Source organism: Myxine glutinosa, chromosome 12, assembly GCF_964187855.1.
Source record: "Myxine glutinosa chromosome 12, kmMyxGlut1.1, whole genome shotgun sequence".
NCBI lineage: Eukaryota > Metazoa > Chordata > Myxini > Myxiniformes > Myxinidae > Myxine > Myxine glutinosa.
The window spans coordinates 113,061,139-113,088,915 of NC_136272.1; the positions used below are offsets into that span (position 1 = coordinate 113,061,139).

Sequence of the window (27,777 nt, forward strand, 5' to 3'; positions counted from 1 at the left end):
CCTTCATGAGGGCTCGTTCTCAGTCGTGTCTGAACTCCACACAGAAAGAGATTATTCTCAGGAAGAAGGCACCGATTGAATCGCATTTCCATGAACAATTCAGAGATTGTTGGCCGCTGGCCTACCTGGCTGGCTGGCCTACCGCTGGCCGACCTTGCTGACATGTTCGCTGTACTGAATCGGTCTAACATTTCCAAGCAGGGAGCAGGTGTCACCCTCGTCAAGGTGCGAGAGAAAATAACGGCTTTCCAAGCTAAACTTGAGCTGTGGCAGAGGAGATTGGAGAGTTGACACTGGGATTTTTCGAAATTTTCCTCTCCTGAACGAACTCCTCACGCAAGCCAAGGAATGGATTCCGGAGGTCCTTCTCGCGGATTTTGAAGCACACTTGGAGTCTCTGAAGGACAATTTTGATGACTATTTTGACGTCGATGCCAGCAGAGCCTCGAGTCAGGAACCCTTTCACAATCCCTGCTCGATATCGATGACGTCGATATGGAAAAATATGAGCCGATTGATCTGAGAAACAACCAAATACTCCGAGTCAAATTCGATGCAGTCAAGTTACCTGAATATTGACGTGGTTTAATGGAGAGTTACCCAGTTCTAACAGAGATTTCCATGTTTTGGTTCCATTTGTGAGAATCAGGATTCTCAACTCTGGTAACAATGAAAAGCAAGTCCAGGACTGCTTGGACATCAAAAATGACATGTGTGTTCTGCTGTCAAAGTCTGCAACTTAAGACTTGTAACTTAGTGCATCATTAATTTTGTTTTTGAAATTTTGACTTACATTGGCTGCCATTGCCTATGACGTCATAACCTTCAGACATTATCTCCAGAACTACTCAACGGATCAACACGAAGTTTTACAAATACGATCACTTAGCCATGGGAATAAAAGTTTGCGCAAAAAAAAACAAAAAAAAAACGGTCACATGGTTTGGAGGCCATATTGGATTTTCAAAAAATAAAACTTTTAAACACTTCTCCGAAACCGCTTATCCAATGGATTAAAGAAAAAAAAAAAAAAAAAAAAAAAAAAAAACAAACTTGAAACGCGTTTACATTCTGTGGAGGAAAATATTTGCAAGCCATGTCATCAGTCATGTGGTTTGGCCGCCATCTTGAATTTAAGGTAGAAATTAAATAATATTTTCCGGAATACCTCTTAACGGACCAATGCTAAATGTCAAACATATGATGAACTACTGATGTGGGAAAAATATTTGTAAACTATGATGTCATCAGTCACATGATATAGTGGCAATCTTGGATTGAAGGAAAACCTTTAAACATCCTTTTCTCCAGAACTGGAGAAAATGACACCAGAAAATACGATTCTATCCCAGTATCCACCTCCCCTCACATCCGGAATCTTGGCGTCATCTTTGACCAAACCCTCTCCTTCGACAAATACACTAAACAGATCACAAAGTCAGCCTTCTTTCACCTGAAAAACATTGCCCGTCTCCGCTCATCCCTCTCCTCCACGGCTGCAGAAACCCTCATCCACGCCTTCATCACCTCCCGTCTGGACTACTGCAATAGCCTCTGGTTCACCCTCAACAATCACCAATAAACTCCAATACATTCAGAACTCCGCTGACCGTCTACTCACCCATTCCCGGACCCGTGACCACATCACCCCCGTCCTTTACAAGCTTCACTGGCTCCCCATCCCCCAGAGAATCCAGTACAGAATCCTCCTCTTGACATACAAAGCCCTCCATAACCTGGCCCCATCCTACCTGGCTGACCTCCTCTCCAGACACACTCCCACCCACAACCTCCACTCTGCTGGTACCAACCTCCTGACCCCCTCCATCCGGACAAAATTAAGATCCTGGGGGGACAGGGCCTTCTCCATCGCTGCTCCCACCCTCTGGAACTCACTACCTCACACCATCAGAGACTCCTCCTCACTCACCACATTCAAAACATCACTAAAGACCCACCTGTTCAACACTGCATTCAACATTCAACCCACAGCATTTAACCCCTGACTATCTCTTCTCCTTCTCCCTCCTTTTGCTTTAAATATTTCCCTATTGATTCTTGTCTTTTTGCAATTGTTGTTTTCATGTTTTGTTATGCATTATGTTTTCCACTCTGTCAAAGCGCCTTTGGGCTACTTGAAAAGCGCTATACAAAATAAATGAATTATTATTATTATTATTATTAACTGCTGAATGGATAAATACAAAATTTCATATGTATGATCAACTCCCCATGAGGAAAATTGTTTCTGAACTATGACATCATCAGTCACGTGGTATGGTGGACATCTTGAATTTAAGATTTCAAATTTATCTATCAATATCACTATTATTTATTTATTTATTATTTAAGATTTATTTTATCAATTATCACAATATTTATTTAAAAATTTATTATTGAAAAATCAATATCTCCAGACCCACTCAACAGATCAATCCAAAACTTCATAACGTATGATTGACGAAATAAAGGATTTTATTTTATTTTATTTTTTATTTCTTTACAAACTATGACATCATCAGTCACATGGTATGGCAGCAATATTTGATTTAAGGAAAATAAATTGAAAATCCATATTTCCAGAACCGCTCAACCGATCCATACCAAAATCTACAGATATGATTGACTACCGATGAGGAAACTTTTTTGAAATTATGATGTCATCAGTAATGGGATATGGTGGCCATTTTGCCTGGAAGCCAATCATCACTACTTGCAGTTTTTTTTTTGTTTTTTTTTTTTAAGTAAAATAGTCAATTTAAGTAAAATAGTAAAATAGTAAAATAGAAAAGCTAAGTAAAATAGTTTTTCATTTTTAAGTAACCAATTGCAAATTATTATTGTGTCTATTTGTCCGTCTTTAAGGTTTTTAAGTACCTTAACATGCGGGTTGTAATTGGTACAATTACATCAAGCTAAACTATTAAAGTTCCCCACTCTGTTGTGTTTTGGAAGGCCGATGGAACTGGGGTACATAGCCGTACAGGCTACTGTGAAGGGGTACATGACCACAAAAAGGTAGGTAGCCACCACCGTGTCCTATATGGGAAGACCTCATCATTACACTTCGGATCATCTAATTTTAGCTCAACACAAATGTATTGAAGCAATGTCCTTCTGGGCACAACTTCCAGCAGCTTCAACATTTTGCATCAACAGGTAGCCCATATTCCACAGTCAGCATTGCTACCCTAAAAAAAAAAACATTTTTAAAACTACACAATCCGAAAACAACACTGAAGTGAAAGAGCAATCAGGTTCACGGGATTAGGCAGAGCAAAGGGGCCTCACCAAACCAGCAATGGGCGTAGGGAAAAGGTTGACCTTGGTCACCAATCCAGGTTGAATGTGGTTGATCAACCTGCAAAGAAAAACACACCAAAAATAGGTTTGTCATTATCATGCAGATGGTAATTACTGTAAACAGAGAAGGGTAACCAAGTGCTACAAATACAACACACTAAAAGACTACTTTGTTTGCATCATTATGCGATTTGCAGCATTTGACAGAGAGGAATCATGGATGAAAATATGTGGCCCAGAGTTGGTTAGGGGACATTGAAAAGGCAGGTTGTGCGAAATACGATATTGGAAACCAATCACCCATGTGCTTTGGGAAAGGACCACGCCTTTTGCCTCTGCCTCCTGATGGGAAATATATATATATAAATGGCGCAAGTGCTTGTATGTATGCATGTCCACTGTATGCTCATTGGTTGGACAACTGGCATGATGCCACTCAGAAAAGCAACCTGAAAACAAAAATCATGTCCGACATTTTGGCAAGCCAAAGACTTCTTCGGAAGAGTCAAATTCGCGATCACTATTCTCTCCCTCTAAGTTTTCCGTTCAGTGTAAAATAACCTAAGCGACTTAAAAGTATCATCAAATATTTCAAATATTGAAAGGTCGAAGGCAATAGGCATCATAGGCATCATAGGCCTTGTGAAGGTGACAGTACATATAGGTTTTAGGCTTCCACACATCTTGTGTCAGCCTCTGGAGGAGTGGAATTTGAATTATCCAACCTACAGTCACGTGAAAAAGTAAGTACACCCCATGTAAAGTTTTGACATTTTCAACATATTTCAACATACAGCTATTTGATCTTCATTTCAACAATATTGAAAGATAAAGGTGATATAATATAACAAATATCATGAAACATTTACATTTTGTAGTCCATTGTATAATTTAAATAAACATAAATGCAAATTTCGCATGTGGAAAAAGTAAGTACACCCCTACATTTATCACTACTTCAAATACCTAAAATTAGAATCAGGTGCACCAGCTCAGGCGCAAATGATTAGAACATCGTTAAAGGCTCTTGGAGGAACCTGTCTTATTTAAACCTCAGACATTTTGTTTGGTTTGCTCTTTGTTGTTGAAGTGTGCGGCGTCACCATGCCTAGATCAAAAGAGCTCTCTGAGGCCTTCAGAAAGAAGGTTATAGATGCCTACGAGTCTGGGAAGGGATTTAAAAAGATCTCCAAACAATTTGAAATCAATCATTCACCTGTCTGGAAGATCATCTACAAGTGGAGAAGATTCCAAACAACTGCCAACTTGTTCAGGCTAGGCCGCCCCAGCAAGTTCAGCCCGAGAGCAGACCGCAAGATGCTGAAAGAAGTCTCTAAGAACCCCAGAATGTCATCACGGGACCTACAGGTAGCTCTTGCCACTGTTGATGTCAAAGTGCACGAGTTGACCATTAGAAAGAGGCTGCACAAATTTGATCTACATGGGAGGTGTGCCAGGAGGAAAACGTTGCTGTCCAGAAAGAACATCAGGGCAAGACTAAAGTTTGCCAATGAACACCTAGGCAAAGACCAGCACTTCTGGAACAATGTGCTCTGGTCAGATGAGTCAAAGGTAGAGCTATTTGGCCACAGTACCAGAAGACATGTTTGGCGAAAACCAAAGACACCATTTGACCACAAGAACCTGATACCAACTGTAAAGCATGGTGGTGGAAATATTATGGTTTGGGGCAGCTTTGCTGCATCAGGGCCTGGGCAGCTCACCATCATATAATCCACTATGAATTCTTCATTGTACCAGAAGGTGCTTGATGATAATGTGAGGCCATCTGCTGGAAAGTTGAAGCTCAACCGAAGGTGGACCTTGCAACATGACAATGACCCTAAACATACCAGTAAATCCACCAAGGAATGGCTGAAAAGAAAGAAATGGAGGGTTCTGGAATGGCCAAGTCAAAGCCCGGATCTAAATCCAATCGAGACGTTGTGGGGGGATTTGAAACGAGCTGTGCATGCAAGAAACCCCTCAAACATCACACAGCTGAAAGAATTCTGCATGGAGGAGTGGGCAAAAATTTCTCCCAGTCGATGTCAAAGACTGGTAGACAGTTATAAGAAACGCCTACTTGAGGTTGTTTCTGCCAAAGGGAGCAATACCACCTATTAGAGCCAAGGGTGTACTTACTTTTTCACGTGACTGTATATAAATACAATGTATTACATATACACACAATCAATATTGGTATGTTTTTTTGCTTCAATATGGGCTTGCAATTGAGGCAGCTATCTGTTGCCTATACACTGCCCAGATAAAGTGATGTGTCTGAAGAGAGCATTGCATACGCTTGGAACAACATCATCCATGTTAATAGTTCAGTAATCAGGTGTTGATGGGTGCTTGTAGTGGATTGTTGCGATTGTATGTTAGTGATCGAGTCGTATCCAATATCATATGGATATCGAGTCTTGATGTTTGTGATTGACATTGAGACTGGGATCCATGTTGTACTTGTGTGCTTCCCCCTCTCTCCCCATGCTATTCTGTCAAACAGCTGTTCACCACCATCTCTCATCTCCCCCCATCCAAAACCTTGATCTTTTCTACCCACGTTAATTCACCCCAGATCCACTTTTCTGAAATAGCGACTTCTTTCCTGGAAGTCCGAGCTGTGTCCATGTGTTTTTTACCTGTGGCCGTGTTGTCCAGATTGGTTTAAATACAAGGGCTCAGCACACCAAAAGAATCAATATCATGACCAATTTTTAACTTGAATTCTGTGGGATTGAAAGGAAAACACCAGACCATGGTCTACCTGCTTTAGTCAGTAAGAGTTGTTTCAAGTCCTGTCTGGATTGGTTGAAATATAAAAAGTTTGTCTGGCCAGGAGCGTTAATATTATCTCTGACTTTGACCTCCAACCTGATCTCCTGTAAAGAAAAGCACTAAATTAATGTCGATAATTAGAGGCACAATAACATTTTACCACTTGCCTGGATCGGTTCAAATACAGAGCCAGGGTAAAGCAAAAATAAATAAATAAATAAAAACCTTCATTTTGTGGCTAATTTTTACCTCTGACCCCTTTATAATCTTGAAACGAGAAACACAAATGTTTATCTGCATCGGCATCCGGTCGGTTTGAAAAATGCCGATTGTACCAAGTACCATCTCCATCGATTCACACATATGACTGACCACATAAAAATTGGAAGAGACCTAAATGGGGAAAATAATGCATCTGAGCACATCCAAGCAAGGTACCTCCAAGCCAGGTTTGGGCTCTAGGTGCATCGAACCACAGCGACGTCAGGCCAAATAAAGGGTCTGGGTGTACTTGACCGAGGTACTACCATGTTCAAGATATAAATAAATCAACACGAGTTTCCTTACAAGGAATTTCAACACAGGAGGCCAATATAGGCCCAGCAAGCTTGTGCTATCAATGCCAACCTATGGTTGTTTGTCTGTGCTCCATATTTTAAATGCATCAAGCAAATAAGCAGCACATACCATTTTTTAAATATTTGGCACGACTCGATTGGGGTTTGAACCACCAAACTCCCAGACTGAGAGCAGGCACTCTAACCATTCCCCCCCCCCGCCGACTCTGGTCTAACAAACGTATATTCCGATTTACATACTTCATCCAAATTGTCCAGTCTAGAAACGCAAGTGGGAAAGAGAGCATCAATTTGGAAGCGGCCATCCCGACATAGTACCACCACAAAGTTTCAGCGCATTTGATCCCACACACATACATTTCAACACATTATCCCCACATCAATGATGATTACAAGTTTCCTTATATGGTACTAAAACAGAGAATTGGCATATTTTAGAACAATTTATGCAATTTCCGGAATTTTTTTTATTTTTGGCAATAATATCCAGTTTGTCAAGATATTCTATCCAGAAGCGCACCCCACTTGAGGCACCTCCCCTGGGGAGGAGGGTTGGATAGCGTGGGTTCACCGTCATTGAGACCAGGGGACTCGTCCCCGTCGTGCCTATACCTCATTTAAGCGTGCAGATAGCAGCGCCAATGTGAATTTGGGGAAATTGCTTCCTGGACTTGCTGTGCTGCGGCGATGTGGCCATGCTGGGTACCAAGCAGTGTCCCAGTGATGGTTATTGACCCCACAACTAAGCTCTTCACGACTCAGCTATTGACGTGCAAACCAGCACATTATTTGCCGGTCCCAAGCCCGGATTAAAGGAGGAGAGTTGTCATCAGGAAAGGCGTCGTGCTGTAAAAGTGATTTGCTCAAACATATGGAATGTGGATGCTGAAGAATGTGGAGAATGGTCGGGCGTACCCCATACAAGACGTGCAGAAATATTGCCCTGGTTCTGCGAGAAATTGGCAAGAGCTATCGTATCAAAAGCGGATGCGGTTAAATAAGCAAGTACGAGAGAGGAGTGAGAAGGTGCCGGTGGTCACCTTGAATGTGGGAAGTATGACTAGGAGAGGTACAGAGATTGCTGATGTGATGGAGAGGAGGAGAGTGTGACTGTGCGGTCATACCTGGTGATGTAGTAATATCCCAGCATCAAATATTGGTCTTGTACATGGTTATCAAGGGGGTGAAATGATGTAAGCAACAACCAACACCAAAGGTGAGGTGATGGAAACTGGGAGACAAGGAGTACAGGGATGTGCTTGCTGAACGAGTCTGGAGAGAGATGAGAGCAGAGGAAGTACAAAAAGGGAGTTCTGGGTGGGAGAAGATTTCAAACAAGATGAGGATGGTTGGAAGAGAGATTTTCGGTACGACTACATGTAAGGCCCCAGTCACACCGGGCCTGCAACCAGGTTACGACCTAGCTGCGACCGAAAAATGTTGGAATCGCGGGCAAATCGTAGAAAGAGCGCACGACTGGTCGCAGAGGTCGTGGGTGATCGCCAGAGCAAAATCAGTCGCAGCAAGGTCGATGGTCATGTTCAAAACTTCTGACCTGCGATTCCAAATCGTAAGAGGTCACAGACAGGTCTTACATGGTCGTACCACCAGTCGCACATGGACGCACCACCAGTCGTGCATGATCGTGGGTCAAGTAGTCGCACGATTGGTCATGCTACTGGTCCTGCCACCTGACGATTGGTGGTGCCACCTGTCGTAGGACCTCACGATCGGTAGTGCGACCAGTCACGACCTGTCCCGACTGGTTGCAAGACCTTACGATTTGTTCGATTGGATATAGAGGAAGTAAGAATGATGCATGATGATTTGGATATAGAGGAGGTAAGAAGGATGCATGATGATTTGGATATAGAGGAGGTAAGAAGGATGCATGATGATTTGGATATAGAGGAGGTAAGAAGGTGTTACGGATTCGTCACTTCCGTTGTTGTGGTTTTCATCCACTGTAAACATTTTTTTGATTCCATGTACTATTATTATTTTCAAAAGGTTTATTGTTTATGAACTGTTTTCAAAAGGTGAAAAAGTTAGAGTTAAAAGAAACCGGAAACCGGATCGGAAACCGGACGACGAAGAGGAAGAAGAGGGAGAAGTAGGCGGAGCGAGTGAGTTCGACAAGAAAGCCGAGCGGCTGTGAGGTCTGAGCGAACGTTGGCGAGCAAGAGTCACGAGTGAACTTTGGGTTTCCCAGGAAAGGGATTCCTGCGACAGAGTTGTTATCGCTGTGACAGATCAACCTGCGTGAAAGGTTTTGTGGTCGATTCCGGAGAGAATCAGAGTGCCGTTACGCCACGAGACCAGGCCGTCGGCCATTTTGACTCGTGCAGGACTTGCGCTTCACTCAAGGTTTCATCTCGCTTCAATCATTTTCACCGCATTCAGACGTTAATCTGGTGTGTGTGTGTGTGTGTGTGTGTGTGTGTGTGTGTGTGTGTGTGTGTGTGTGTGTGTGTGTGTGTGTGTGTGTGTGTGTGCAACGTGGCTTTTGAAGGTTAATTTGCGGTTCGCTGACTGAGCCGTGGAACGTCCATACCCGAGGGTGTGATTTCCCAGTCGCCTGGAGGGCGCCTTTGGAGGATTTCCCAGTCGCCTTGAGGCCACCTTTGCGCAGCTTTGGCCGCGTGACTGTGACTGTCATCCGAACGGGATTCTGGTCTCAATTGGACCTCGTTCTGACGACCGCTGGAGCGGATCGATTTGGGCTTGATGCCGGAATAGAGACATTGGGGAATGTTCTTCTTTTCGCTCACTTGGATCACAGTGAGTTATATTGTACGAACCTGATGGTACCATCATAGGAAATATATATTGGTTGTACAATTGATTACTATTGTTGTTGTACTGTTATTCTTGTGTGATCTTAATACAATACTTGTTTGTTTGTAACAATTGGTGTGGCTTCACCATTGATCTTTGACATACAGAATAACACATTTTTCTGCTGTGACTCCTCTCGGGGCTCGGAGGTACACCGTGACCAGGGGGTTTGGGGAGGAGCACGTAACAAAGGTTGTATGGTGATTTGGATATAGAGGAGGTAAGAAGGATGTATGATGATTTGGATACAGAGGAGGTAAGAAGGATGTATGATGATTTGGATACAGAGGAGGTAAGAAGGATGTATGAAGATTTGGATACAGAGGAGGGAAAAGGGTTTTTGATGATGTGGATACAGAGGAGGTAAAAAGGATGTATGATGGTTTGAATGTAGGAGGCAAGAAGGATGTATGATGGTTTGATTAAAGAGGAGGTAAGAAGGAATTATATTATTTTGTATACAAGATCGAGGCTCGTGTAATAGCTAACATTAAATCACATAAAAACAAACCGACACATAAAACATATGATAAAGAGAGGGGGAGACAAGATGGGGAGAGAGAGGGAAACACACAAGTACAACAGTAGAGAGCAGGGACATCAGGAGATCTGTGGGAAGGAGAGGGTTTGGGGGGAGGAGGCATGGGAAGGGGGTGTGGGGGTGGGAGAGGTAAAAAAACACATGGACACTGCTAGGACTTCCAGGAAAGAAGTCCGTATTTCAAAAAAGTGGATCTGGGGTGAATTAACGGGGGTAGAAAAGAACAAGGTTTTGGATGGGGGAAGATAAGAGATGGTGGTGAACAGCTGTTTTAAAGACCTGGAAGGAGGAGTGGGATTGAAGAGAGTGAGGGAGTTTGTTCCAGAGGCAGGAGAAAAGAGGAATGAAGGAGTGAAGGTGAGCAGAGAGTCTTGATTTTGGAAAATTCACCAGAAGAGGGTTGCTGGCAGATCTTGTGCGACCTGTAGAAATATTTGGGGGACAGAGCACACACAGGGCTGGGGGAGCGAGACCGGAGAGGAGTCGGTAGAAGACAGAAATACCACCAACCTGCCTGCGGTGAGTGAGTGAAAGGCCCTCAGAGATAGCTTTATCGCGGGAAATTCCAATGATCCTGAAAGCTTTGGTTTCAACAGCGTGAAGCCGGGCTAGGTGTGAGGCAGGAGCATCAGCCCAGAGGGGAGAGCAGTATTCCATTGAGCTGCGGATGAAAGCCTTGTATGTGGTGAGGAGCTCAGGTGTGCCAAGAAAGGACTTTGCATGACGGAGGATGCCCAGACGGCGACTGGCTTTGGAGGCCAGCTTTGAAATTAGGTTTTTCCCAGGAAAGATCATGGCAGATTGTGAGACCCAAAAGCTTGAGTGACAGAACTTCTTGGAGAGGATTGTTCAGAAAGTAGATAGGAGGGTTGTCCAGTCGGTCTTTTCTGAGAGACAGTAAGAGTGAGATTTGTCAGGATTGAAAGACATGTTCCACTTGTTTTACCAGTCTGTGATTTTGTCCAGGTCTGCAGAGAGTGAGGAGGCTGCAGACTGCCGATCTGAGGGATGAGGTATGGAGCAGCAGAGAGTGGAGCCATCAGCAAAGGGATAGAGAGGATTTTCCAGAGAGTCGGGGAGATCATTGTTGAAGACCAGAAAAAGCACAGCGCCCAGAACACTACCTTGGGGAACTCCAGCCAGAACAGGCAGGGGGAGATGAGAGAAATCCATTCAGGGCCACACGTTGACTATGACTTGAGAGGAAATCCGCAAGCCATGCGTGGAGATTTCCATGGATACCATAGGGGGAGAGTTTGGTGAGCAGAGCGGGGTGCCAGACCGTATTGAAGGCACGTGATATGTCAAGGGAGACAGGTCTGATTTCCTGTATGGCAATAAGGACCTCCATCCATTGTTGAGACAGCAGAAGCAGCATGTCCAGAGTAGAGTGACCTGGTTCCAAATTTCTGATCTTCCTGTCATTAGTGTCAGGATATGAACACTTAGTGAAAAACCAGGAAAGGCTTGTGCTGGGCGGTGAGAACCCAGGAAGGGGGGAGAGGGGTGTTGGGCGGTGAGAACCCAGGAAGGGGGAGAGGGGATGCTGGGTGGTGAGAACCCAGGAAAGCGGGGGGGAGGGTGTGCTGGGCAGTGAGGACCCAGGAAGGGGGGGGGGAGGGTGTGCTGGGCAGTGAGAACCCAGGAAGAGGGGAGGGGGAGGAGGGGGGAGATGCTGGGCGTGAGAACCCAGGAAGGGGGGGGAAGGGGGGCGCTGGGTGGTGAGAACCCAGGAAGGGGAGGGGAGGGGTGCTGGGCGGTGAGAACACAGGAATGGGGGGAAAGGGGGTGCTGGGTGGTGAGAACCCAGGAAGGGAGGGAGGGTGTGCTGGGCAGTGAGAACCCAGGAAGGGGGGGGGGAGTGTGCTGGGCAGTGAGAACCCAGGAAGGGGAGGGGAGGGGGTGCTGGGCGGTGAGAACACAGGAAGGGAGGGAGGGGTGCTGGGCGGTGAGAACCCAGGAAGGGGGGGTAAGGGGGGTGCTGGGCGGTGAGAACCCAGGAAGGGGGGGAAAGGGGGTGCTGGGTGGTGAGAACCCAGGAAGGGAGGGAGGGGGTTGCTGTGGAGTGAGAACCCAGGAATGGGGGGAGGGGATGCTGGGTGGTGAGAACCCAGGAAGGGGGAGGGGAGGGTATGCTGGGCAGTGAGAACCCAGGAAGGGGGTGGGAGGAGGGTGCTGGGTGGTGAGAACCCAGGAATTGGGGGGAACGGTGCTAGGCGGTGAGAGCCCAGGAAGGGGGGGGGGGGGGAGGGAGTGCTGGGTGGTGAGCACTCGGAAAAGGTGGATGGGCGGCGAGATCCTGGGAAGGGCAGGTGGGTCGTGGGACATTCTTGAAATTGTCATCAAGACAAGCATGGGTTGAGCTTGGTGGGTGTTCAGACCATAGGAATGGGTGGGGAGGAGGGGGGGGGGGTCAATACCTCCAAATTCAATTTTTTCCCATTTGGCAACAGATCCCCACCCCCAGATCACCCCTCCCCCTACCGTAGTAGGACAGCCCATCCCTGCCACTCCCCTGTGGAACACCCTCTTGCCCACTCCTTCCACCACAGTTGAAAATCCTAACGAAAGGCTCAGAATTTACACTGTTTTCTCAAAGAGTGGCTCCTGGAACTCATGACAAAAAAATTTGAAAATCCTTTTACTTTTCCTTTGCTTGCTGCAAATCATTTTGATCTTTGGTCGTGGTTTTCACCAAATAATAATAATAAATAAATCACTTCAAGCTCAATTGTCAAATAATTGGAAATAAAATTTCACCACCTTCTCCCTCCTCCACCAAAGACGCCACCATTTCCAGCAGCATTCCTACCTATTTGCCACCATAGTGCAAAGTGGCAAAAAAACCTTTACCTCCACCTTTCCCCAAACTCAGAACACAAAAGCTTAGCACAACCATCGATAATTATTATCACTCAGTTTATGAACAGCAAAGACAAAAATCAAATCCCATTTATAATACCTTCTCTTTTAAACAAAATACTCACTTGCAAAGCAGCTGTCCATCCTCCAGCGCAGCGCGGAATCCTTGCTCCCCAAATGAGCACTCCGTCACGGCCTGCAAAGCACGTCATGCCAATAAGAAACCTCAAACCCAAAGTATCAGGTATCAGGCAGCAGACCAAACAAACACAAAACTGATCCACAACCAAAAGAGGAAGGTTCGGGCATGCAAGACTGGGGAGGATGAAGGAAACATTCAAACAGCTCCCTCTGCTGCTCAAACAAACCGGTAATTACACAAAAACCGATATAAAGGGCGAAAGGGAACACCACAATCTACTGGGCAAACTACCGCAGGAAGCTCGGAATGGAAGGTTCATTTCATGACCCCCATTGGTAATTCATCATCAGATCATAAGGATCCCTTGACCACCATGACAGGCGATGACAAATGCATCTGAGAGGAAGAAACAAGGCCATACTGTCTTTTCAGGCTAAAAAAGCTGATATCTGATCATCCCAATTGCAAATCAGAGCAGACTAGCCAGGCCAGCAAAGGTAAACTTGTAGTTGTTTCACCAACGACAATCCGAGTCCAGTGTACAAATCACCACAAAGATGGAGCAGTCCACAAAAGTCATCAATGCGCAAAAGTACTGCATTGCAGAAAACTCCATCTTTAAAATGAAACAGACACAGAGTTCCCATTGCATTTCCTCATGGACATCGGCAAACCAAACTCAAAAAATCTCCGCAATCAGCAGCCGACACATCCAAGCAGACCAAAATGTGTGGCATCAAAGTCCGAGGGTGTTCTCGAAAGATCTCACATCCAGGTCAATGTTTAATTTCTCCTCTCCCCTACTGAGTGTCATCAAAGGCCAAAGGTGTGCTGGAAAGATCTCACATCCAGGTAAATGTTTTATTCAATTCCTCCTTGCACCATTCCATCTTCACATCATTCCTGAAGCTCTGGCTTCACCTGAACCAATAAGGTACAAAGATTGCTCATTTGTTTCATTTTTTTAGACTGGTGGTCAACTCACATGGCCTGGTCTATTTTAGGCAATCAAAGAAAGCAAAGCAGCTTGGTGTTGACATATAGCGCAGCATGGTGTTTACCTGAGTGTATTGCCACATTTTGTAAATCCCTTTTAAAATGGAAGAGGAAGAGCAACAACAACAACAACGACGACAACGACGACGACGACAACAAGAACTACAACTACCACCACCAAAATTATTTGCACATTGTGGGGTTGGCTGGGGGTGTTTTTTTCAGCCCAAGTCTTTCACGAATCGACTGGTCAGGTGTGACGTTTGAGTGAAGGCGATTTGGGGAAGAATTTTCAATTTGTTCAGGGTACCTGAGATAACTCGCCTACTCTGCGAAAAACACCGCAGGATGGAAAACGTTCACCCACAACCAGTGCTGGCAGATGGGTCCTCCGGCTTATCATCCATCGTCATACACAATGATCCCTCATATTCAGGATGGGAAACACCAGGATGACAGTTTAAAGCTGCGTCGAAATTGGAACCCAGGCTCAAATCTCGGAGGTGATATAATCCCATAATTTCATCACAAGTGTGCATACCACCAAGCTACCCTACCATCCTCAAAACAGACCATTAGCAAACGCCAAAATTCCTTCAAAGGATTTCCAAAGTTTTAAACCTCTAGATGGAACAACTTTGTCAAATAATCAAAGGCGATGAGCTGAAAATATTGAAAAATAATTCAGATGTCAGGGCTGGACAAGCACCCGAACAACGGCCAAAATGAGCCTTCTGGACCTGCAGATCTTCCAGAAGACAGTCACAAGGTTTCCCAGTTAAAACTATGTAGGCAAAGTGGAAATTCTCGGTGAAGACCTTGAGAAGGTTGTGATAACTGCATCTGGCAGTAAACTGTCTGTTGGCACAGTAAATGCCAGGAATTCCACCAAACCCATACATGGACCCCTTCTTCCTCATTCACTTCCCACCTACCTCAACACTTCTCATTCCTCCATAATCGCACAGAAGCGATTACCAAGATCCATTTCAACAACCCCCACGCCCGACCCGCCAATTCCTCCATAATGCACATTAGCGATTAGCAAGATCCATTTTGATCACCTACCTTCCAACAACCTCCCCCCTCATACCCGTCCAGGCAAATTAAATTATATGCCCCCCTCTCCCCCCACCCCCCACTCGCAACCACCCCTTGACAAGGTCTGAGATGGGGGGGGGGGGGAGGGGACATGAAAATGAGCCTGATGACATTATCTCACCTGGATTCGATCATGGCTGAGATTGGATGTATCATGTTGCCATGGCAACAAACTCGTCACTTGGCTTATGTACACAATATTTCCAAAACCGTTCATGATTTAGCTTTTGTAATCTCTCAGATCTATTCCTCATACCACCCAAAAGGCAGGGGACCTAGGGTATCAGCTCCTTGTTGTACATGATCTAGGGCTCGTAGTAGAGCACACACACACACACGAGCTTGGGGGAAGTGCCGCGGTCACTTCCCGGGGTACTCTGGGTATCAGTGACATCAGGTCAATGGCGTTGGTTTTCTCATTGGATTCAACCGGGCATTTTTTCAGGAGGACTTTCCTCCTCCATATGGATGCCAACCTATGGGGATTGTCCATGTTCTTAACATTTTAAATGCTGATCGTCAAGCAAGGAAGCAGCACATACAATATTTGGCATTGTAGCAGCTACCGCTGGGTTTACACAATCGCCTTGCACCTACCAAGGACGCCGAGCGATCACCATGCCGGGCTCATCCAGGACGCCCGGGCATGCCGGCTCTCGACTTGCCAGGCCGCGTCCGGGACGCCCGGGCATGCCCGCCCTCGACTTGCCAGGCCGCGTCCAGGACGCCCGGCCACGCCCCCTCTCGCCTTTCCCGGGCAAACGCTCCGGGATAATGTGTGTATATATATTGCTGCCCGATAAATGGGCTTTTGGAGAGTACCCGAGTTGTTTTGTTTTAATAAAGAAACTCGGACGAATTCCAGCTTTTTGTCGCGTCCATTCTTCCGATTATGTGGGAGCACAGCTCCTACATTGGTGACCTACCGACATGGACACGGCCGTTGCCCTCAAACTGCCTACCTTCTGGGAGGCTCACGCGGCGGTTTGGTTCGCCCAGGCGGACTCCCTGTTCGCCCTGCGAGGCATCACGGCCGACGACACCCGCTTCCACCATGTGGTAGCAGCGCTCGGCTCAGCCACCGCGGCCCGCGCCCTGAGCCTCCTCGAGAGCCCGCCAGCCGCTGACAAATACGGTGCGATTAAAAAGCTCCTCCGACGCTTTCACCCTCTCATCGGTGGAACGCGCACGGCGCCTGCTCGACCTGCCCGAGCTCGGCGACGCGCCCGTCCGAGCGAATGGACTGCATGCTTTCGCTGCTCGGCGAGCACTCTCCGGCATTCCTGTTCCGGGAGCTGTTCCTCCGTCAGCTGCCTAGCCCGGTACGCCTCGCCCTGGCGAGCACGACGATCACGGATCCCCGCGCCCTCGCCAGGGAAGCCGACAAGATCTCCGCGGCAGGCCAACGCATTGCAGCAGCGACCTGGGGCCCACCACCATCCGACGCAACGCCCATGGCGCCCGAGCACCCGGCACGGTCGACGACCGAACTGCCGACGCAATTGGCGGCCGCTACGCCGAGCCGACCACCTCCAGCACGACGACCGGGGCCTCCACCTGACCAAGCATGGTGTTACTATCATGCCAGGTTCGGACAGAAGGCCCGGACATGCCGACCCCCGTGCACCTTCGGCAGGCCGGGAAACGGCCGGGCCGGCGTTCATTACCAGCCATGAGCGCCGGCCACACGGGCAACTTACTTTTCATCACGGACAAAGCGTCCGGACGGCGCTTCCTGTGTGACACCGGCGCCCAACTGAGCGTCATACCCGCCTCCGATCAGGACAGGCAGTCCGCGGTTTGTGGCCCCTCCTTGGTTGCGGACAAAGGATCGGCCATCCGCACCTTTGGCCCATGCAACGTCACCCTCTGCTTCGGCGGCCAACGCTTTAATTGGACTTTTGTAACCCCAAGCGTGCCCATGGCTCTGCTAGGCGCCGACTTCCTCTGCGCACACGGACTGCTGGTGGACGTCCAACGGTGTCGCCTCATCAACGCCGAGACCTTCAGCTCCCTGGTATGCACATTGAGCAGCTCCGCTCCGACCGAGCTGGCATGCGCCCTCCCGGCGGCGAACGAGTTTGCTCGCCTGCTCACGGAGTTCCCGGCCCTCACGCGGCCGACGTTTTCGGCCGTCGCAGTAAGACATGGGATCGAGCACCACATACCAACCACGGGCCCGCCGGTCTACGCCAGAGCCCGCCGCCTCGACCCAGCCAAGCTCGCCGTGGCCAAAGCCGAGTTCGACGCTTTGGAACACCTCGGCATCGTGCGGCGCTCCGATAGCGCGTGGGCTTCGCCACTACACATCGTCCCAAAACAAGGGGGCGGCTGGCGCCCATGTGGTGACTACCGCCGCCTTAACGACGCTACCACCCCCGACAGGTATCTGATCCTGCACATCCAAGACTTCTCCGCCCGTCTGGCAGGACGGGTCATTTTTTCAAAAATCGATCTCATACGGGGATATCACCAGGTACCTGTCAGGGCGGCCGACGTCCCTAAAACGGCCATCATCACGCCGTTCGGCTTGTTCGAATTCCTGCGGATGCCGTTTGGCCTCAAGAACGTGGCTCAGGCGTTCCAGCGCTTGATGGACGGCGTGCTGTGCAACCTGCCGTTCCTCTTCGTTTACCTGGACGACATCCTCATCGCCAGCACGTCACGGGCCGAGCACCTCCTCCACCTCCGAACACTGTTCGGGCGCCTCAGCGAGCACGGCTTCATCGTCAACCCGGCCAAATGCCACTTCGACACGACGGCCGTTGATTTTTTGGGCCACCACATCACCAAGAACGGGGCCGTGCCGCTGCCAACCAAGGTCGAGGCCATCACCACGTTTCCGCGTCCCCGCTCCATAAAGGCCCTGCAGGAATTCCTGGGAATAGTGAATTTCTATCACCGCTTCGTGCCCCGCGCTGCTCAACTCATGCGGCCCCTCTATGAAGCCCTCCGGGGCAAGCCGGCCAAGCATGACATCGTCTGGTCCGCAGCAATGGACGCGGCCTTCAAAAGCTCAAAGCGGGCCCTTGCCGACGCAACACTGCTCGCTCACCCGGTGCTCAACGCTCCCATCGCCCTCACCACGGATGCCTCCGACTACGCGGTGGGCGCCGTACATGAGCAATGGGTGAACGGGGTTTGGCAGCCACTCGCGTTTTTCAGCCGGCAGCTCCGGCTGAACGAGCTCAAATATAGCACGTTTGACCGTGAGCTCCTCGGTCTACACCTGGCCATTCGCCATTTCCGCCACCTCCTGGAGGGCCGACCCTTCACGGCGTTCGTCGACCACAAGCCGTTGGTTTACGCAATGGCCAAGGTCACGGAGCCGTGGTCGGCCCGCCAACAGCGCCACCTCTGCCGTGTCGGAGTTTACCACGGACATCCGGCATGTCGCCGGCAAAGACAACGCCGTGGCCGACTGTCTTTCTCGGGCCAGCGCGAACGCGGTCCACCTCGGCGTGGACTTCGCACTTATGGCGGCGGACCAAACCACCGACACCACGGTGCAAGCCCTCCGGGCGACGGACACGGGCCTCCGCCTGGCCGACATCCCCTTCGCGGACACTGTCCTGCTCTGCGACGTCTCCCAAGGCCAGCCTCGCCCCATCGTGCCCGTTACCTGGCAACGCCGCATCTTCGCCTCCCTCCACGGCCTTTCCCACCCGGGCCGGAAAGCTTCCCAGAAGCTGCTGTCGGCGCGATTCGTCTGGCACGGCCTTCGACGGGACGTCCACGATTGGACCAGCACCTGCACAGCCTGCCAACAGGCCAAGGTTCACCGACACACCCAGGCCCCGCTGGCACCTTTCACCGTGCCCGAACGACGTTTCGACCACGTCAACGTGGACCTGGTGGGCCCCCTCCCCCCATCATGGGGGTTCACACACCTGCTCACCATGGTGGACAGGACCACCAGGTGGCCGGAGGCCGTTCCCCTCGTCTCCACCACCACCGCCGACGTGGCGCAGGCTTTCATCGCCACCTGGGTCGCCCGCTTCAGCGCACCGGCGGACATCTCGTCAGACCGCGGACCGCAGTTCACCTCTGAGCTGTGGGGCGCGGTCGCCCGCAACCTGGGGGTCAAGCTCCACCGTACTACAGCCTACCACCCCCAAGCCAACGGGTTGTGCGAGCGATTCCACCACTCCATGAAGGCCGCGCTCATGGCCGGCCTTCAGGACGGCGGTTGGGCCAACCGGCTGCCGTGGGTCCTTTTGGGCCTCCGCACAGCCCCCAAGGAGGACCTCCGGGCATCCACCGCCGAGCTCGTCTACGGCCAGGCGCTACGCGTCCCGGGCGAATTCGTGCCCGACGCTACCAGTCCCTGGTCCGCAGCTCACCAGCGCTCGGACCTCCAGGAGGCCGCCCGATGGTTTGCCCCCGTGCCAACGTCCCACCACGGTGACCCCCAGTCCTACGTCCCCCCAGCGCTTCGCACAGCGGAGTACGTTTTTGTGCGTCATGACGCACATAGGGGGCCACTCCGGCCGCCGTACGACGGGCCCTTCCGGGTCCTGCGACGGGACGACAAGTCGTTCGTCATCGACATCGGCGGCAGGTCGGACCGGATTGCGGTGGACCGCCTCAAGCCGGCGCACGTGGACATCGACCAACCGCCATGGCGAGGCCGCCCCCCGTCCACGGTGCCCCCCACTCGACCGCCCACCACCACACCGGGCCCCCTCCCCCCCCACGACCCGCCAGGGGTCGCTTCGGCCGGGTCATCAGGACCCCCCTTAAATTGACCCTGCCGGTGCAAGTCGATTCTGGGGGGACGTGTGTAGCGGCTACCGCTGGGTTTACACAATCGCCTTGCACCTACCAAGGACGCGGAGCGATCACCATGCCGGGCTCGTCCAGGACGCCCGGGCAGGCCCGCTCTCAACTTGCCAGGCCTCGGCCGGGACACCCGGCCACGCCCCCTCTCGCCTTTCCTGGGCAAACGCTCCGGGATAATGTGTGTATATATATTGCTGCCCGATAAACGGGCTTTTGGAGAGTACCCGAGTTGTTTTGTTTCAATAAAGAAACTCGGACGAATTCCAGCTTTTTGTCGCGTCCATTCTTCCAATTACGTGGGAGCACAGCTCCTACAGCATGACTTTTTTTGTTTGTTTTTTGTAGACAAGATCGAGGCTCGTGAAAGAGCTAACATCAATCACACGAAAAGTCAAACCGACAGACAACACAAAATAAGGGGAGCGGTAGACAAGGTGTTTGCGGGAGAGAGGTGCTTGTCTCACCTTGTCAGGAGACAAGATGGGGAGAGAGGGGGAAGGACACAAACACAATATTTGAGAGCAGGGACATCGAGAGATCTGTGGGAGGGAGAGGGCTTGGGGGAAGGTGGGAGAGGTATAAAACATATGGACGCTGCAAAGACTTCCAGGAAAGAAGTTGGAATTTCAAAAAAGTGGATCTGGGGTGAATTAGCGGGGGTAGAAAAGATCAAGGTTTTGGATGGGGGAAGATAAGAGATGGTGGTGAACAGCTGTTTTAAAGACCTGGAGGGAGGAGTGGGATTGAAGGAGTGGGGGAGTTTGTTCCAAAGGCGGGAGAAAAGGGGAATGAAAAAGTGAAGGTGAGCAGAGAGCCTATATATTTGCAGTTTAACCATAAGAGGGTTGTTGGAAGATCTGGTGCGACCTGTAGGAATATTTTGGGGACAGAGCACAGAGAGATCTGGAGGAGCAAGGCTGGAGAGGAGTCGGTAGAAGACAGAAAGACAACCAACCTGCCTGCGGTGAGTGAGTGAAAGGCACTCGGAGTTAGCTTCATCGCAGGAGATTCCAATGATTCTGAAAGCTTTGGTTTCAACAGCATGAAGCTGAGCTAGGTGTGAGGCAGGAGCACCGGCCCAGAGGGCGGAACAGTATTCCATTGAGCTGCGGATGAAAGCCTTGCATATGGTGAGAAGCTCAGGTGTGCCAAGGAAGGACTTCGCACGACGGAGGATGCCCAGTCGGCGACTGGCTTTGGAGGCCAGCTTGGAAATGTGGTTTTCCCAGTGTTACGTGCTCCTCCCCAAACCCCGGTCACGGTGTACCTCCGAGCCCCCGAGAGGAGTCACGGCAGAAAGATGTTATTCTGTGTGTCAAAGATCAATGGAGAAACGACACCAATTGTTACCAACAAACAAGTATTGTATTAAGGTCACACAAGAATAACAGCAATAACAATATTAATCAATTGTACAACCAATATATCATTCCTATGATGGTACCATCAGTTTCGTACAATGTAACTCACTGTGCTCCAAGTGAGCGAAAATAACATTCCCAATGTCTCTATCCCGGCATCAAGCCAAAGTCGATGTTGAAGCGATCGTCAGAACGATGTTGTATCGAGACCAGAATCCCGCTCGGTTGATAGTCACACTGCCAAAGATAGGCAAAAGGGTCCTCAAGAGGCGGCTGGGAAATCACACCTTCGGGTATGGACGTTCAACGGCTTCCAATCGGCGAACCGCAAATTCACACTCAAAATCCACATTACACACACACACACCAGGTTAACGTCTGGATGCAGTGTAATGGTTGAAGCGAGGTGAAAAACCTGGAGCGATGCGAAATCAGGCACGAGGTAAAATGGCCAACAGTCCATTCTTGAGACGTAACGGCACTCTGATTCTCTTCGGAATCAACCGCAAAACCTGTCACGCAGGTTTATCTGTCACAGCGATAACAACTCTGTCGCAGGAATCCCTTCCCCGGGAAACTCCAAAGTTCGCTAGTGACCTCCGTTCGCCAGCGTTTGCTCCAGACCTACAAACAGCTCGGCTCCTTTTCCGACCTCACTCGCTCCGCCTCTTAATTCCTCTCCTTCTTCCTCGTCGTCTCTGTCCGATTCCCGATCCGGTTTCCGGTTTCTTTTTAAAACACTAACTTTTTTTACCTTTTGAAAACAGTTATCTCTATTTCACTTAAACAATAACAATAATCGTACATGCGACCAAAAATGTTTACAGTGGATGAGAACCACAACAACGGAAGTGACGAATCCGTAACACCAGGAAAGATCATGGCAGATAGTGAGACCCAAAAGCTTGAGCGACAGAACTTCTTGGAGAGGATTGTTGAGAAAGTAGATGGGAGGGTTTTCCAGTCGGTCTTTCTGAGAGACATAGTAAGAGTGTGAGATTTGTCAGGATTGAAAGACATGTTCCACTTGTTTGACCAGTCTGATTTTGTCCAGGTCTGCAGAGAGTGAGGAGGATGCAGACTGCCAATCTGAGGGATGAGGTATGGAGCGGCAGAGAGTGGAGTCATCAGCAAAGAGATAGAGAGGATTTTCCAGAGTCGGAGAGATCATTAATGAAGACCAGAAAAAGCACAGGGCCCAGACCACTACCTTGGGGAACTCCAGCCAGAACAGGAAGGGGAGATGAGAGAAATCCATTCAGGGCCACACGTTGACTATGACCAGAGAGGAAATCCGCAACCCATGCATGGAGATTTCCATGGATACCATAGGAGGAGAGTTTGGTGAGCAGAGCTGGGTGCCAGACCGCATCGAAGGCACGTGGTATGTCAAGGGAGACAGCTCTGAATTCCTGTTTGGCATCGAGGACCTCCATCCATTGTTGACACAGCAGAAGCAACATGTCCAGAGTAGAATGACCTGGTCTGAATCCAAATTGATGATCAGAGATCAAGCCATTGGAGAAGATGAAGGATTTGATATCCGAAGCAATGATGGATTCCATGACTTTGCTGATAATTGGGAGCAGGCTGATTGTTCTGTAGTTGCAAGGATCTGTTTTTGCACCTTTTTTGTGTGAAGCGGTAAAGTTTGCAGATTTCCAAGATGCTGGCAGATGACCTTGAGCAAAAGAGAGGCTGAAAATAACAGAGAGAGGGCGAGATAGAGCGGAAGAGCAGGATTTTAGGACCCGTGGGCTGATGCCGTCTGGTTCAGTTGCAGAATCAGAGTCGAGGTTTGACAAAAACTTCTCCACCTTGTCAGGAGAGAAGGACACAGAGTCCAGGAGCAGTTGGCTTCGACTGTGTAAGGTGGAAACAGAGAGAGATGGGTTTGGGACACAAGATTTTGAGGCAAACACAGAGTTGAGGCATTCGGCTTTGTCACATGCGGTGTCCACTGTGTAACCATTTGAGGTAAGCAGTAAGGGGATGGGGGGGGAACAAACACCAGAAACGGATTTGACCAGATGCCACCAGGATTTGGAGGAAGGAGACAGTTTTGAGAGTTCATTCTTGAGTGTGGAGAGATAGTGCTTCCCGGCACTCCTGAGGGTAGACACACACTTGTTCCGAGCTTGGTGGAAGGAACTGGGATTGCCTTCAGTTGGATTTGCCTTCCAAGAGGCAATGACAAGTTGTTTCAGGGCAACTGCCTCACCACAAGATTCAGTGTACCATGGACGGGAGGAAGGGTAAGACAACTGAAGACGAGATGGGATAAATCTGTGCATGAGAGAGAGAGCAGTTTGCTTTGGAAGAATTCCCAGGAAGAATTGATGTCAGAGGCAGTAGAGATGGGAGACCAGTCCAGGTGATTGATGGCTGCTTGCAGACCGTGCCACTCGGCCTGAGTGAAATGCCAGACTCGTCGGCGCCTTAGAGGCTCTCTGAGAATGGTCAGAGAGATGTCCACTTTAACAAGCACATGATCAGAAGAACCGATTGGAGCAGAAGAAGAGCAGCAGACATTTGCAGGGAAGTTTGTCATAACCAAGTCCAGAAGAGAAGATACTCCATTGACTGAGATCCAGGTCGGGAAATTGACAGATTGTGTCAGTCCCAATGAGTCGCAGAAGTCCTTTGCTGAGGTGCCATGGCTGGTGAGAGATGAACCCACACCCAGCCAGCTGGCATGATGACAGTTGAAGTCGCCACATATGAGGAAGAGAGAGTTGGGATGAGTTGATAGAAGTTGGTCCATGTTGTCAGACAGCGAAATGTAAATGAAGTCATCACTGTTTGGAGGACGGTACAGAACACATATGAACAAAAGGTGGGAGCGGAGAGGAAGCTGTAGCCAGAGGTACTCCTGGCCTCCTGGCTAGAAAATTAATCAAATATACTTCTGTGACGTCGATTTCTGACTTCTATCGCACTAGAATTTGCTCCGAAAGGAGGCAGGTAATAGATCGAGAAGATCCAAGGTATAAGACAGTATGCAGATTTGGCATTGTGGGGAGGGGGTGTTTAGAGGGGTTATGTGATGATCTTCCACCCGCTACCCCCCATAAACCCCATACACCACACCTCCAGAAAGAAAGGAAAAAAAACATTTTCGAGGATCAAAAAGAAAAGTGAAAATGATATAATGGTCAGATGTTGAAGCAGTGAATCGGAGTTCACAGAATTGCTGAAACACAGAAGGCGGCCATTGCGCCCTTAAATCCTGCGCAATCCGCAAACACTCGTACATCCCTCGATCCCCACTGCTTTGAGGTTCCTATCCAATTCAAATTAACCACTTCAGGTCTTACAAAACAGAATTGCACAACGGTGAGAAACAAATAGAATGGAATAAAACACGCACAAGATCTAACAAGATGTGCTTGTAGAAATCGAATTCGGTTATGGAGTCTCATGAGAGGAAATAAATAAAAAGCAAAGAGGAAGGTGAGAGATTCCATGAGAGGGAGAATTACTTTGCTTGCCCGGGGTTGAACTCACCGTTTATCACCGCTACCACCACTATCACCCACACCCTTACGCCTCTTTTGGAATGGCAACGCTGTTGTAGGAATCAAATAATTACATTACTTGGGGGGGGTCAGACACTCACAGCAAGCCAAGGACCATTAGAGCCAAAATTAGCCACCTAATTGGGACAAAACAAATGGATAAAGAGTGAAACACGAAACAAACCACACACAGAAAACAGATTTGCAAATGGGAGGTGCACAAGATTCCCTTTGATAAGCCAACCGCCATGACACATTCCACTGTCCATCTCTGAAACAAGCTTAACCCAACAGGATATCATCCAAAAACATATTTTATCCTTACTGTGATGACGATTACGAGCACAAAGGTGAAGAAACTCAGCTAATGACCCAAACTTGGTATACAAAAATAATAAATAAATAAATAAATAAAATAGGGTTGCAGGTTTCTGTGCACTTGCGAGCAATCTTTTTTTTTCATGCACACCACTAAAGTAGGTCAATGAACACATGTAGGAGATTTGGTGAAAGGAAAAAGTTGGGAGACGATACAAGCGATGAAACGCTACATTGCAGCATTAACTGGGAATGAAGATAGGAGAGGAAAGATAATTTCACCACTTTGGCATGTATCTTGATTTGGTCTTCCTGAAAATACAATTTAACATCCCTGATCAACTCTCCCTCAAAAACATTTTGATGACCAAATCAGTGTGCAGAGAGTGAACCAGGTAAGACTGTGTGCTGCAACACTATCTTTTTTTACAGGTGTTGAGGCTCATGGAAGAGCACAAGCATGACAATAAATTTGAAGCTCTGTTGAGATGGATGAAGCTCTGAATTTGAAGGATGCTGTCTTAAAAATCAAGTTGCAGCCGAGCTGGCATCATGAACAAATTACTTCGACTCACCCAACAATGGATGGATGCCGTCAATGTCAGACATGAGATCAAGGTCGTCTCTGGACATATCTCGTGCTTTTGGTACAGTCTGGCATCACGCTTGCTCTCCAAACTCTCTGCTCATGGCATCCAAGGCCAACCCCACATATGGCTTACCTCTACTCTCGTAGCCAGCATGCGGCTCTCAACGGAATCCTTTCATCTACTCTTTCTGTCAAGGCTGAAGTGTTCTGAGCCCAATCCTATTCCTGATATTCATAAAGGATTGCTTTGGTTCTCTGGAAAAGCCCCTTTATCCATTTGCCATAATTAACTCTGCCATGACATACCTCATCATTCACAGGCAGGCTGAACCTCTTCCTTCTCTACAGACCTTGAAAAAAAAAATCACAAGATGGTCAAACGCTTGAGTTTCTTGGGTTTGTTGTTGTTTGAGTTGCTGAGTGGTTTGTTGCTAAGCCTCTTCCCAAGTTGTTTCTTGAGTTTGTTGATCTGGAGAAAGCATTCGACATGGTTCCACGTGAAGTAGTGATATGGGCATTGAGGAAGTTATGAATGGAGGAATGGTTGATCAGAGTAATGAGGGCAATGTACGAGAGAGCGCACGCACAGCTGTAAGGACGAAGGACGGAAACAGTTGTGAGTTTGAGGTGCAGGTGGGAGTGCATCAGGGGTCGGTACCAAGTCCACTACTATTTGTAGATGTGATGGAGGTGCTGGCTCAGAACGTAAATGAGGGTTTACCATGGGAGTTGTTGTATGCAGATTATCTGGTGTCGATTGCGGAGAGTATAGATGGACTGAAGGAGAAGATGAACAAGTGGAAGGAATGTATGGAGACAAAACGTCTGAAGGTGAGTATCAGAAAGACGAAGGTGATGGCAAGTGGTAAAGCATGTGGTGAGGTGGAAATGTGGTGAGGCCGTGTGCTGTGTGCAGGAAGGGTGTCGGAGTGAACTCCATTCAATGTACAATGTGCACTGGGTGGGTTCATCAAAAATGTTGTGGTCTGAGAGGGTCATTAATCAGTGTGGCAGCTACATTCAAGTGTAAGGTGTGTACAGAGGGAGCTGCAGATGGAGGAAATGTTGAGTTGGATCTTGGAGACGGCGTGAAGCTGGAAGGTGTGAAAACATTTTGCTACCTAGGAGACATGCTGAATGGAGAAGGTGGATCAGACTCGGCAACGGATGCTAGAGTGAGACGTGCATTGAAGAAGTTTTGGGAACTGAGTGGCGAGATGACAAGGAGGGGAGTATGCTGCATGTGTGAGAAGCGCTATGATTTATGGGAGCGAGACATGGGTAATAAACATAGAGCAGCAACGAAGGCTGGAAAGGGTGGAAATGCGAATGGTTCGGTGGATGTGCGGAGTATCGTTGAGAGAGAGGAAGACAAATGATGAATTGTGAAAGATGATGGGAATAGAGCCTGTGATGGATGCTGTGAAGAGAAACAGGTTGAGATGGTTTGGTCATGTGTTGAGGAAGGATGAAAGTGACTGGTTGAGAAGAGTGATGGACATTAATGTAGAAAGAAGTAGAGGACGGGGAAGACCGAGAAAGACTTGGCTAAAGGTGGTGGAAGAAGAAATACGGGCAAAGGTGTTAACAAGGGGAGATGCAGAAAATAGGGCAAAATGGAGAAGATTGTCATGGGGCCCCACCCCACAAGACTAACCCCCACTCCAGCAGAGAAAATGGCCTTAAAATGCCTGTTGTTGTTGTTGTTGTTGGTCAAACACTTGGAATACGTCTTTTAATCCTAACAAATCTCACACTCTCACTACCTCTCTCCAAAAGGACCATCTGGCAAACAAACCCTCCTATCTACTTTCTTAACAATCGTCTTGAGGAAGTACAGTCATTCAAACTCCTGGGGTCTCATTATCAGCCATGATCTTTCTTGGCCAAACCACATTTATAAGTTGGCCTACAAAGGCAGCCGCCAACTGGGCATCCTCCGTTGTACAAAGTCCACCCTTTGGCATACCTGAACTCCAATCCACCAACAAATCTTTCATCCACAGCTTGATTGAGTGCTGCTCTCTCTTCTGGGCTGGCTCTCCTCACTCATATTGAGCTCAG

General features: G+C 48.6%; 1 protein-coding gene across 1 annotated transcript in view; it reads right to left on the reverse strand.

Annotated features, from left to right (window-relative positions):
* The window catches only part of LMO7 (LIM domain 7), a 99,101-nt gene that overhangs the window by 66,245 nt on the left and 5,079 nt on the right, over positions 1–27,777 (reverse strand). The window contains exons 3-4 of the mRNA XM_068132386.2: positions 13,032–13,102; positions 3,292–3,361 (exon numbers count right to left, since the gene is read on the reverse strand). Of these exons, the coding sequence (XP_067988487.2) occupies positions 3,292–3,361; positions 13,032–13,102 (141 nt within the window). The remainder of the gene's footprint in view (positions 1–3,291; positions 3,362–13,031; positions 13,103–27,777) is intronic.